At 38.7% G+C, this 12,552-nt stretch overlaps 3 protein-coding genes across 4 annotated transcripts in view; 2 read left to right on the top strand and 1 right to left on the bottom strand.

Annotated features, from left to right (window-relative positions):
* Nucleotides 1-977: 977 nt before the first annotated feature.
* Nucleotides 978-3,226, top strand: lmod3 (leiomodin 3 (fetal)). Its single transcript, XM_063465117.1, has 3 exons — nt 978-1,265; nt 1,365-2,966; nt 3,161-3,226. Exons 1-3 carry the CDS (start codon nt 978-980, stop codon nt 3,206-3,208), a joined length of 1,938 nt encoding a protein of 645 aa, XP_063321187.1. The 3' UTR covers nt 3,209-3,226.
* A 1,944-nt stretch (nt 3,227-5,170) lies between these two features.
* On the bottom strand, nt 5,171-9,991 carry LOC134619129 (PRA1 family protein 3-like). Its single transcript, XM_063464880.1, has 3 exons — nt 9,736-9,991; nt 8,650-8,867; nt 5,171-6,649 (listed from the first exon to the last, which is right to left on the bottom strand). The coding sequence occupies exons 1-3, from the start codon at nt 9,915-9,917 to the stop codon at nt 6,474-6,476; spliced, it is 576 nt and encodes a 191-aa protein (XP_063320950.1). The 5' UTR covers nt 9,918-9,991; the 3' UTR covers nt 5,171-6,473.
* An 843-nt stretch (nt 9,992-10,834) lies between these two features.
* LOC134619032 (NEDD8-activating enzyme E1 catalytic subunit-like) overlaps nt 10,835-12,552 on the top strand; it is a 5,904-nt gene continuing 4,186 nt past the window's right edge. The window contains exons 1-7 of one of the 2 annotated variants that reach the window (XM_063464727.1): nt 10,835-10,915; nt 11,018-11,056; nt 11,698-11,821; nt 11,971-12,051; nt 12,173-12,255; nt 12,360-12,440; nt 12,549-12,552. The exon at nt 12,549-12,552 is cut by the window's right edge and continues 40 nt beyond it. In XM_063464727.1, the coding sequence (XP_063320797.1) occupies nt 10,896-10,915; nt 11,018-11,056; nt 11,698-11,821; nt 11,971-12,051; nt 12,173-12,255; nt 12,360-12,440; nt 12,549-12,552 (432 nt within the window). In that variant the 5' untranslated portion in view covers nt 10,835-10,895. Of the gene's footprint in view, nt 10,916-11,017; nt 11,080-11,697; nt 11,822-11,970; nt 12,052-12,172; nt 12,256-12,359; nt 12,441-12,548 lie in introns of both variants that reach the window. The other variant, XM_063464728.1, reaches the window with a different exon arrangement.

Below are 12,552 nucleotides of genomic sequence, written 5' to 3'. Positions count from 1 at the left end.
AAAAACTTAAAGAAATCAAACTATTTACTGAGAAATTATAATGTTAATGATAATGAATGGTATTCACCAAGAATCATAAGGAGACTAATCCCAGCCTCTTATCTGTCCAACAAACATAGGCTAAAACCAGGCTGTTAGCTAACTGCAAATCAGCTAGCCAGAAAATATCTGTATCCCTGCACTTGTAAAGATTGGCAATTACTTTCATCATTATTATTGAGATAGTTAACTATCTCAACATTTTGAGTTACTCCTGAGTAAATTTTTGAAATTTTGAGTTAGTAAGCTAAAAAGCTGATATTTAAAGTTATTAACCCAACATTTGCTCGAGTGGCAGAAACAAGTTTTTCCTTACAATAGAAAAACTGCCCATTCAAAAGTGTACAAACAACAAAGGTCTCCTCAATAAAGAAGATAACTGCAAATCTTCACTCTGAAAGGAGTTTTTATGTTTACATGTGGATGAAAGGCCAAAACGTATAGAAAAATATACTACCTAACTGTGGGTCAGGTGTATACAAGGCCTAAAGTGATTGTGATAATGAACCCCTGAAAACAAGCTAACTCTTTTGGCTCATGGTTTGTTTGTTGTGTAACTCTGGGAGGAGCTCTGTTTGCATGGGACATGTTAACCCTCCCGCTAGGCCTGTAAAAACATCCCACCTGCTGCAGTCAATCCAGCGTTTTCCTTTTGCCTGAAGCAACTGTCATCTCAAAAGATTCTGATGACCAGGGCAGCTGGCAGAACGGTCTGAAAAAAGAATGTTAGCATGTCTTTCCCCTGTTGGTACCGTAAATATCTTCCATGTAGTTCACAGGGTTTATTTTAGTCCGTGAGGCAGGATCAAACGGTTTCTAGCTAAAGTCAAAGTCAGAGGCTTCCCAGTTTGCTCTGTGTTGAGTCAGAGATTGGATAAAAAGTTGTTTTTTGCCTTGATATCGACAGGAAAACACAACTTTAAAACTTCAGTGCAAGTATGTCTAACGGCAGAGACCTTGAGGATCTCAATGAAGAGGACATTGATGAGGATGAAATCCTTGCAATGCTTTCGCCTGAGGAGCTTAAGGAGCTTCAGAGTGAGATGGATGTTATTATTGCACCAGACGAGAGTGTACCAGTAGGACAGAGACAGAAGGACCAGACAGAAAAACCTCCAACGGGGACGTTTGACCACAGATCCCTAGTTGATTACCTCTACTGGGAGAAAGAGTCTAAACGTATGCTCGAGGAAGAAAGAGTGCCTGCTACTCTCCTGCCCAGTGAGGTAAGAGATAACTCTAGCAAAGGTTCATGTACAATTCAGTTTTTGGTACATACCATAAATGTCATAGTTCTAATCTTAATGTCCTAATGTACTGTTTAGAAAACCTTGAGGGAGGAATCTGAAAAGAAAGAAAAAGAAGAAAACACAGGATGTGGCAAATATGAGGTGTATGAAGTGATAGAGGAAGTCATTGAAGAAGAAGCTGCAGATTGTGAAAATGGAGAGGAAATTATAGAGGAGATTATTGAGGAAATTGTTGAAGAAGTTGATGAGAGGGATGTAAAGGACAAAATAATAGATGTGGGAAAAGAGAAAGAGACGAAGCAACTTGCTGAAGTCCAACCTGAAAATGCAGGTGAACACGCAGAGCCTCTGGATATCACAGAAAATGCACCAGGAAAAAATACAACTGACAGTCAGCCTTTTTCAGGCACAAAGGAGACTACTGAGACCTTAGCTCTGAAACACAACACTGAAGATAAAGAAGGAAATAAAAGTACAAAATGTTTGCCTCCCCAAGAGGCTCCAGAGGAGCCAGAAACAGTCGAGCCCAATGAAAAGCTTCCAGAGAAAGAAGAGAGAAAAATAGGTAAACTGAAAATTCCGAAGCTTTCACTCAATAATATAAAAATTACATCAAGACCTTCAGGAAATGATACAAACTTGGAGTCGACACTTGATAAGATCCGCAAAAACAACCCCTCTATCACTGAGGTAAACCTCAACAATATAGAAAACATTCCCAAAGAGATGCTCGTGGACTATGTCAACGCCCTGAAGAAGAATAAATATGTTAAAACATTCAGTTTAGCCAACACTGGTGTCGATGAAAATATTGCTTTCAATCTAGCCAACATGCTACGAGAGAATCGCAGCATTACGACTTTAAACATTGAGTCGAACTTCATAACTGGAAAAGGCATCGTTGCCATCATTCGCTGCCTCCAGTTCAATGAGACTCTCACAGAGCTGCGTTTTCACAACCAGAGGCATATGCTAGGTCATCACGCAGAGATGGAAATCTCTCGCTTGCTCAAGGCCAACAACACCCTTCTGAAGATGGGCTACCACTTTGAACAGCCAGGGCCCAGGATGGTAGTGACCAACATTTTAACAAGGAATCTGGACCGACAGAGGCAGCTGAGGAAGGAAGAGCAGAGGCAGCAACAGCTAAAGCAGCAGAGGGAGCTGATGCAGATGTATGAGAGCAGTCTCAATCTGCCTCCTGGTTTACTTGAGATGCTGGGATACATACCACCCATAGAATTCCTACAGGAGCATGGACTTGTCCCACCCTCATCAGAGCTGAATGCTGTTGTGCAAACACAACACCAGACAGAACAACCAGAGCCCCAGAAGAAGATCAAACACAAAAGCATTCCCAAACAACCCAGTGATGAACCAGCAAACCCATTAAAGGATGTCCAGCTGAGGAGAACTCCAAAAAAACGTGATCCTTTATTTGAGCTGGACCCAAGAGATGATAGAAGATCAGAGAGGGCAAGCTTTCAACTGAGGAAGACTCCCAAAGTGAAGGATACAGGCAGTGCAGGGAAGGAGGATGAAACGGCCAACCTGACTGACGTGATCAAGTCTTTAAAACCTGTCCCTCGCAGACGATTACCTCCAAAGGTTGACCTCACACCTCGTGATCAGCTCCTAAATGATATCAAAAAAAGCAACGTGGCTTATCTCAAATCTGTGAGTACCTTAGAATCAGTATTACCTGAAATTACATTTTTTTATTGCTCAAAAAGTGGAACAGTGTTCAAGCTCACAAAACAGAAGAGCATTTATCATAACACTTTCATTTTCTGAAGGTGTTTTAAAAGAGCATGCATTGTCCTAAAAAGCAAAATAAACCTGCTGTTCCTTTCCTTTGTTGCTTCTCACAGGTGCCTCTCCCTAAAGCCCTGGAATCAAGTGAAACGAGTCTCCTGTAAGGCGCTGCTGTTTCTTCACCATAGTATTTGTTTTTATTACACATGCTCAGTATTAGTCACTTCAAATGAACAGTACAAATTGCTACTGAACTTTAATTACCTAGAGAAAAATACTGGTTAGTTCTGTTTTATTTCAATACGTGATATAGTCTTCGCAAAGTCACAGCAATTATAAACACTGACTACAGCCAAATATTGTGTATTAATTCTACAGTAAAGCGTGTTAACCTTTCATAATTTGAAAGCTCTTCTGAATACAGTGCATGGTTAAGAAAAGTGTATTCACACAGTATTTGTTCATGATGTCTACATATACAACAATTTCTCTAATCTTTGTGCTTAAAATGAATTAGCAAGTGTGTCTGATTAAATGTTTGTGACTTAAACATTTTGCTATTAAAAAAATATAAACCTTCCACTCTTTGCTGGGGGATGTTTTTTTACATTAATTTAACATCACTGGTCACTGTAGAGGTGCCATTAGCTGTAACGCACATCCATCCCGAGGGAATCATTTTTTCATCCTGAAATGAGCGCTGGATATAGAAACAAAAAATTACCCATATAATCTGTGTAGTAAATTCATGCCTCCCAGACAGTTTATTCAAATGATATATAAATCTGCAAAGGTTTTATTTCCCCCACTAACCCGCCATTCAGTAGTCGTTTTTCTCTCTCTTTTTTCAGTAAAATCCTACAGTATACTTTTTGTTTTAGACTTATCTGGAACAAAGTCTGCAACATAAAGTACTTTGCAAAGGTCATTTATTTGAATATAACAAAAATGCCAAAATTAACACAGTTTGAGCTCATCATCTACTAACTGTAAGGTCGGTAGTTCAATCTCTGGCTGCTCAAGGCTGCATGACAAAGTGTCCTTGGAGAGGACACTGAACCACAACTTACTCTCGGATGTTTGTTCATCATAGTGTCAATGTGAAAGAAAAAAGAACTTAGGTATAGCAAAAAAGTTTGTATGAATATGATGAATAGTAAATTGTATTAAGTGCTTCGAGTGCTCCTGCAGAGTAGAAAAGCACTATATAAGAACCAGTCTATTATCATTTAACAATAATTTGGTTTAAAATTGTGCAAGCAGAGGATGAAAGAAGAAGTGGGAAGCTGAAAAAAACTGTCTACAACAGCATGCAAAATTCATGTTCTTAAGAGATTCGGAAAAAAATCCAGGCAAGTCCTGACAGAGGAACTGAGACATTCATGTGGCTGTTCAGTTGATCCATCTGCTGTTTGCTGAAGCCTCATCAGATATCTTCTGAGTAGAAGGGTGGATGTCAAGAAGTCTTAAATAAGGGAGACAGGGAGAAAAGGCTGAGGTGTGCAAAATTATACGAGAACTGGACTACAAACCAGTGGCAAAACATCTTGTGCAGTGAATCTAAATTTGAAATTTGGTTCAAATCACTTTCAATGTCTACGGGGTGGGGGTGGGAGGGGGCACAACCATGACTGTCTACAGCCATCTGTAAAACATGGTGGAGAGTCATGGTGCCATGGTTCAGGGCTGCATTTCAGCCAGTGATGTTGGGGATCTTATCAAATTTGTTTCATTTTGAATGCAGGAAAGTACAATACTGTCAGGTTTTGATCCACTATACATTACCATGTGGAAAGCATCTGATTGGCAACAGCTTAATTTTTTATCACAACAAAATTTCCAAACACACTGCCAATGTAGCAAAAACACACCTTGATAGGAAAACACACAGGGGATCAGTACCAGACATGATTTGGCCTCTCCAGAGCTCAGACCTCAACATTACTGAAGCCAAGTGGGATCATCTTGACAGAAAACAGAACAAAAGGCAGCCAACATCCAAAGAAGAGCTTTGGATGGATGTCCCACAAGAAGCCTGGAGATCTATTCATGAAGACTACTTAATGAAAAACCTTTCATTTTGCCTGTGTTCAGGCATCATAAAGAAAAAAAAAAGATGGAGACTCTGTTTTTACCTCATATGCTGTATTTGTTTGATGTTTGCACATTTCACAAAATTGCTTCACCCACTTCTCATTTTCCCAGCAAAATATAGATATGAGCGATGGCTTGAGACTTTTGCACAGTACTGTAAATCAAATTACATTTATTTTTATAGAGGACAGCCAAATTTTATTTCTATTCATCGCTTTTCAAGAATGGAAATGTCACCAAAAAACATATATAACACACACACATATAATGCTGCATCCAAAACCAATTAAAAACGAACTGACATTTGAGTAGGTAGCATGTACAAACTGCGTTCAGTGTGCATTTCTGAACAGAAATGGGGAAAAAATAAATATGAGCATAAAATAATAATTATTGTAACTTTTTCAGAATTCCATGAGATGTCGACTAATGAACAGGGGAATGTGGTAAAAGTCAATTGTAAATTTATTTTTTTAAAGTACATTTCTGCATGCTAAAATAATGACACATCAGAAATAACAAAAATATACATAACATATACTCAAACGATAAAGCTGCACTTGCCATTCATTTTTCCGTATTGCATAGCTGTGAACAGAGGGGATACACTCAGGCCACCCTGTACAGTCAGAAACTGTATGCACAAATCTTGTGACAAATCGAATATCCACACTGCATTATTATTTTAGGTTAGGACATGTAACAATGTCTATGCAAGAAGCAAACTTTTTTTCAGCATTCATAAAGCTCCTGCAATGACAAAATTGGAGTTATTGCGGTTTAATAAGCAGTTCACTTGGTGGCAGCGGTGCGTTTTGGTAATCTGGGTCTACTCGGTGAGAATAAAGATAAACGTGCTCATTTTGAGGTAGCAAACTGAAAAGAAATGATTTTTTTTTAGAACAAATATAACTGGTATCTAATCACTGTTTATTCAGCTCAAACATTCTATTTTATTTGGATTGAATAAATACTTGATTACTGTGTAGAACAAAGTGCACTGTCAACGATGGGGAATTACGTGTCTGTGGACATATTTTGACAAAGGAATGCTAAAAACTTTGATCCCAACATCCAATCCATACAATGATTGTGCGAACCCTGTTATAATGAAATGATTCAACTTTACCCCTTAGATATTGTGAACTCACACAAACATGTAAGAGCATATATTAAACTAAAAAAAAAAAAAAAAAAAAGTGGGAATGAAGAAAAAAAAATCGGTAACTTTACTATTATAAGGGGTTTAAACTGGAACTCATCAGACAATTCTACAGAAACTTTAATCCATACTGTATGACACTGATTTCTTTTGGCACACTCTTGGCTGCACTCTTACTCCTTCAGTTTGCTTTCAATGAAATCCTGAATCTTATTAATTTTCTCCTCTTGTTGGTCCAGAAGATCCATGATGATGCCCATGGGGGTCTTCTTTAGCCCAACACCTTCAATCTTGTTCTCCAGCCTGTTTTTCATGTTGCGAAGTCTCAAAGAGGCATGGATCAAGATTACTACGGGAAAAACAAGAGCAGCCTATTAATATTGTTTCAGTAAGGAGGGGATAGAATACATTTAAGTATAGCAAGGTTAATGTTTTTAGTGAAACACATGTTGAGAATTGCCAAAACAAAATGTGATACTGCTGAAATGCAGACATTAAGCAGGTGTTAGGAAAGGCAAATCTTTTATTTCCATGTCAGACAGATACTGAATGCATGACATCAGCTAGTAAATGTGGTCCTGTCAACAACCCATAGCAACGAGTCAACACAAGCAGCAGTGGGCACTCCTCCTGGGAAGAATCAAACTGCCTCATCTGTCTGCCACAATGTTAGAGCTGCTACATTTGCTTGAGGAACCTAACCCACCAATTATCTGAACCACTCTGCTGATGGTCAGAGTCTAAAAATATTTAGAGAGAAGTAGCCTGTAATACTGACTTTATTTTACAATCAGCATCAGCAGGAAATGCGCATCAGCAATTCTGCACATACTGTTCAAATGCTTCAGTGAGTCAGAATGAGAGAGTACCTGGAAAACCTTATTCACTCTCAGCAAAATCCTCAGTTATGTATCTCAGTGTGACTCATCGCCAGTCTCCCTGGCAGTTTTCATTGCATAACATTAGCCAGATGTTAGCAATATACTATAAGGAACGGTCTCAAGTCTGTACAAGTTGCGAAGTTCCAAAAGGTTCTTAATGTAACAAAGTTAGCAGATGTTTCCCTTTCAAATGTCAAGAAACTGTGAGTGAACCAAAGGAAATTCCAAGCTTGATTAATCGGAATCGGAATACTTTTATAATCCCTAAGGAATGATTTTATGAGGAAAACTGCTCTATTAATGATATTAATTATCATAGAATGAGTCATCATTTTTTTTTTTATATAAAATGACTAAAAGCTGAATTAATTCCAATATTATAATATACAGGATATACTGTGTTTTATTTTTAAAGTGAGTAACCAGTGTAACAGATAAAATCAGGTTAATATTAGAAAGAAATTCACAATATCTTTATTGGGAAGATTTTAAGGGAGAATACAGATTTCAATCAGAGCTACTCCTAAGAGCCAGAATTTTTCTGTTGTAGATACACTAACAAATATTCTTAGATATACAGCAGTCAGGCATAACATTATGACCACCTGGCTAATATAGCATTTGCTGATCTGTTGAGGCCCTGACTTTAGGCCCTGAAGGTGTGTTATGGTATCTGGCACCAGGTGTTTGCAACAGATCCGTTAAGTCCTGTAAGTTGTGACGTGGGGCCTTCATGGATTCGACTTAATTGTCTAGCACATCCCACAGATACTCAACCGGATTGATATCTGGGGAATTTAGATGCCAAGTCAACACCAAACTTGTTGTTATGCTCTTCAAAGGTTTCCTGAACTATTTTTGCCCTATGGCAGGGCTCATTTTCCTGTGGAACGAGGCCACAACCACAAAGGAATACCATTTTCATGAAAGGGTGTACATGGTCTACAATAGTAGGTTCTTTACCTTACAGTAGTAGTGGACATGTTAATGTTCATTCATGAGATTCAAGCCTTACTACGGGGAATGTAAGAGCATTATCACCATAGAAATCTTGTTGTTTTGAAACTGCATGTGACAAGTGAAGTGAAACCATGCGCTCACTGGCTAATGCCTTTTGATCGACAAGTTATTGGCCAGTCAGCATATCCTGGATGCGCTTCCTTTCCCTTCTTAGAATGCCCCATGGAGCAAAAAGCAGGTGACTTGTGAGTCTTTTGTATTTCAATACTGATGCTTTCTCTGCTACATGCGCTGAAAGTATTAGTAACCACTGAATTTGGAGCACATTCTGCTGGACAAACTGTTTAATGAAACTATTTCTAATTAACCCCAAGCTAAAACAAAAATAATAATTAACTGACGCTATAATCAAAAAGTAGTGTACTTGTAGTGTTGTGCTGGGTGTTGAGAAATTATCCAACATGGTGAATATCAAAATGAATGGAAAATGCTTGTGTAATATACTTACAGAGCAAAGGAAAGGTGATTCCAAAGATGAAGACCATGACTCCACCACAGAGTGAAAGCAGAAAGTAGCTGGTGACCATGACACCAATGACAAACAGAGTGGGGTTCTTCCTTTTGAAGTTCTTGATAGTGGCCTTATTTTCTCCTGCCCAGACTGATCCTGCAAAAACCAGTGTCACCACAGCTCCACCCAGGAACATGCCAAATGGATTCATGAACCTGAATATTGGAACACACACACACACAAAGGAAACTGAAATGCTGTGCATTAATTTCACTACATATATAGTTGTGGTCAGAAGTTTACATACACTCATCATTAGCATGAATGTCAAGATAATCTGGGCTTGTAATGATTTATTTTAACTGTTCTTTTTTCCAGACTGGAATCATTGTACAGCACACATCATTACTCCATCCTAAAAAATAAATAAATAAATATAACAGTTCAAAGAAATTATTAAAAACTTAAAATGACAGTGATATTCATGCTCATAAAGAGTGTATGCAAAAATTCACATAGACACATATTATATATAATTTAAAATTCTTTTAAACAGCACAACCTGCTGGTGGTGGCAACAATTAGTAACTACCACTTTGCTGTACACCAAAAGCTGCAAGGCCTGCAAGAGGATGTCGACTCACGATTTCCACTACATCATCCTGCATTCAAAGCAGCAGCTTGTATGCAGGAAACGGCAACAATATTGGGCGGCCGATGGTCAAATTTAGCATAACTTTTAAATAAGGTTAATTTTACATAAGTTTTTACAGGATGTGTACGACATGCGTGCAGTATAAAGCACCAGCTCAGCATTTAGGCCATCTAAAAAGTTACTTTCTCTGAATGTTTTAAATGTTGGAAAGAGAGGACTTGTAGGCCAAAAGAGGTTAATCTATATGGCTAGTGACCATCTGACGACTGTAAAGATAGAAAAGAGCTTCACAGCAACACAGTGCTAAATGCAACAAAAATAGCCTGTGTGGTCACAATGGGTGTGGATAAAAGGTATGCAAGAGAATTAAGCTCAGAGCAGCAGATGCTGGCCTGTCTGCGTTAGCCTGCTGTCAACCCAGGACTCACCCTACAATGAGGAAAACCACCACAGCCACGGCGAAGTAATTCGTCTGGTAGTACATCAGATTGCTGATCACTCTGTTGTTCCACTTTGCTAAGTCTCCGAATTCCGGCTTGCCGAATCGGTCCGTTCCGGGGAAAAAGTCGTCCCACGGTCTGAGGGGTGCGAGCTCCATTTTGGCTGCCATATCTTCGGCGTGTCGTTAAGCGACGCAAACAAACACAACACCACAGCACACGCTGCGTAATATTTTGACAGGTCAGCTGATCACCGTCAGAGGCCTGGAGGAGGTGGCAGTCCGAAAGGACAGAAACGCTCTCGCGAGACTTTAAACGAGCCTCAGTCTTCAGCGCGTGTTAACTGTTTTAGGACTTGCGTTTATAAAGTGCAGCAGTGCCATTAAAAAAAAATTATTTTATTTTTGATTAGTTAGCACCTAATACCAAAAATTGTAATTCATTAATTAATACAAAATATGGCTTATGCTTTGCTGTTTTGTCATCTTCCTTTATACTTATATAATTATAATCTTATTTAAATATATTTCTGTTCTGAATTTTGTTTTTTTCAGTGTTTAGTTAAATTCTCTAGATTTTCTATTATCTGAGTCCACTGTAATCAGGGACATCACCAAGGGGGGTCAGAGAGGGCACTGGCCACCCCCCAAAATTTGCTGCCTCCCCAGTGCAGCGGCCCTGACTGTATTTTAACATCCTTTTCTCAGTCGATGAATAAGTTCTAATCTCTATTTTACTACGTGCATTCTCTCTATTGTTTGCTATAGCAATAATTATAATAATAATAATTACTAGGAAAAGAAACAGATTTAATGTAGGCTAAAACCACAAAAACATTGCATTATTTTAAATAGTGTACACGCTCTTTGGCATTTGTAAAGTCCTTTATCTCAAATTGTGTTCAAATTATGGAACGCAGAAAGAGAAGAAGAAGACATCACTGGGCTATTCACCTATGGATAATTATTATCTCTATACAAGGCTCTTCAAAGACATGCAGATATGCACATATGTGTGGGGAAGGAACCTCATTTCTGAACCAGGAGAATTATATATCCCTGTATGCGCAGTTAAGAGTCGGGGCTACAGCGCAGCTTTGACACTCGTGAACACAGTACTCTGAATCGAGGACATGGGACCCTGAAAGTATGGCGGATGCCGAGGAGCCGTAAGTCGTAATTGATGGAAATTATTATTTTAACGTAGTTAAATGCTGCCCCTTTGTCAGCAACCCAACATGCCTAAAGACAGTTTTATTTTTTTCTTCCAGGGAGAAGAAAAGAAGGCGAATAGAGGACCTAACTGAGAAGTTAGTGACGAATCTAAATAAAGGTCTCTGGCAGCAGGTTTGCGTTGCTAAGTGAGCAGCGACTGCTGGGCCAGCAGATATGATCAAATCAAACATTTTACCATGCACGCAGGACTTATTAACCCACCATTATATGTTTCTAGAAATCATCCATGTAAAACGTGAATCCAGTTAAAGTCTAGAGTTTATTGCAAGGGTTGAAGTTGCATTGCTCAAATCAGCTTTCATGCAAGACCTATTCGGAATGAGTCACTGTTACAGCCTTGTGTCTGCTTCATATCACATGCATTTTGCTTGCAACCCCTATATTTTTCTATCTATATCTATCACCCCTTACCTGGGTAATCACTGTCCTTGTAGTTAAATGCAACATGGATATGCAATCTTGAGACACTGATAGAGACCACGTATTATCTGTTCAACAACAAGCCTATACAGGAAATATAAGTGCTGTTATCTTAATGCTTTAGTAGATTGAGACCTGGTTCTATGACTTTTATCTCTAACAGGTTTCTTAATATGAGAGTCCTGTTCATTTTGGCTGCTCTTTTTAGTCTTGAGATAAGTTAGAAGAAGTGTAAGCATAAATTGTGTTGTAATACAAGTCCAGTGCATCTTGTTGTGTTGTGTTGTTTGCCCAGAATGGCTGTAGATAGTGGACACAGAGATGGTGGCTGCGATTGGGATGGTCGTTGGAATCATGTGAAGAAGTTTTTGGAGCGACCTGGCCCGTTTACGCATCCTGACTTTGAGCCAAGCACTGAGGTTACATGGAAATGTTTTTTATGTGCATGCTTCATATATGTGACTGAATAAGCCAAACAAGATAAGGCTATAGCTGCACTGTGAGGTTAGAGGGTTTTTAAAAATCTTAAATACCATTCCTTAAATATATCATATTTCTTTCATACCAGTCCCTGCATTTTTTGTTGGAAACATGCAAGATTCTGGTGATCGGAGCAGGAGGACTTGGCTGTGAGCTGCTGAAAAATCTGGTAGGAAATGGCAAGCTTGAATGCATGTTTTGTTAAGGTTCATCATCAAGTGTAAATCGAACAAATGCAAAGTCTTTTTAGTGGTTTAAATAAGTTCTTACATAGTCTTTCTTTGCTTTAGGCCTTGTCTGGGTTTCGCCTCATTCACGTGGTTGATATGGATACTATTGATCCGTCCAACCTCAACAGGCAGTTTCTTTTCAGGTAGGTTTTTAGCTTTTTTAAATTTCACCATGGTTTAATACCACACAAGTACTGATTATGCACAATGTTTCATATATAATCAAAACTGACGTGTCTCTATTTAGACCCAACGATGTTGGACGACCAAAGGCGGAAGTGGCTGCTGACTTTATTAACAGCCGTGTCCCGGGATGTAAAGTTGTTCCGTATCCTTTTATTGACAATTTTCTTTAAATACAACACAGACTGTGTTTACAATATATGACATTTACTGTGTGCTGCTATCATGTTATCACCTTCTAAATAATCTGCAGTCAC

This window comes from Pelmatolapia mariae, linkage group LG20, assembly GCF_036321145.2.
Source record: "Pelmatolapia mariae isolate MD_Pm_ZW linkage group LG20, Pm_UMD_F_2, whole genome shotgun sequence".
Classification (NCBI taxonomy): domain Eukaryota; kingdom Metazoa; phylum Chordata; class Actinopteri; order Cichliformes; family Cichlidae; genus Pelmatolapia; species Pelmatolapia mariae.
The sequence above is the reverse complement of the archived record's forward strand: the minus strand, read 5'-3'. Positions and strand labels throughout refer to the sequence as shown.

Coding starts and splice junctions, on each gene's coding strand:
- lmod3 (XM_063465117.1), top strand. CDS start 978: ATGTCTAACGGCAGAGACCTTGAGGATCTCAATGAAGAGGACATTGAT. Junction 1,266..1,364: donor CTACTCTCCTGCCCAGTGAG/GTAAGAGATAAC, acceptor TGTACTGTTTAG/AAAACCTTGAGGGAGGAATC. Junction 2,967..3,160: donor ACGTGGCTTATCTCAAATCT/GTGAGTACCTTA, acceptor TGCTTCTCACAG/GTGCCTCTCCCTAAAGCCCT.
- LOC134619129 (XM_063464880.1), bottom strand. CDS start 9,917: ATGGCAGCCAAAATGGAGCTCGCACCCCTCAGACCGTGGGACGACTTT. Junction 8,868..9,735: donor GTGGTTTTCCTCATTGTAGG/GTGAGTCCTGGG, acceptor TCCAATATTCAG/GTTCATGAATCCATTTGGCA. Junction 6,650..8,649: donor AATCACCTTTCCTTTGCTCT/GTAAGTATATTA, acceptor TTTTTCCCGTAG/TAATCTTGATCCATGCCTCT.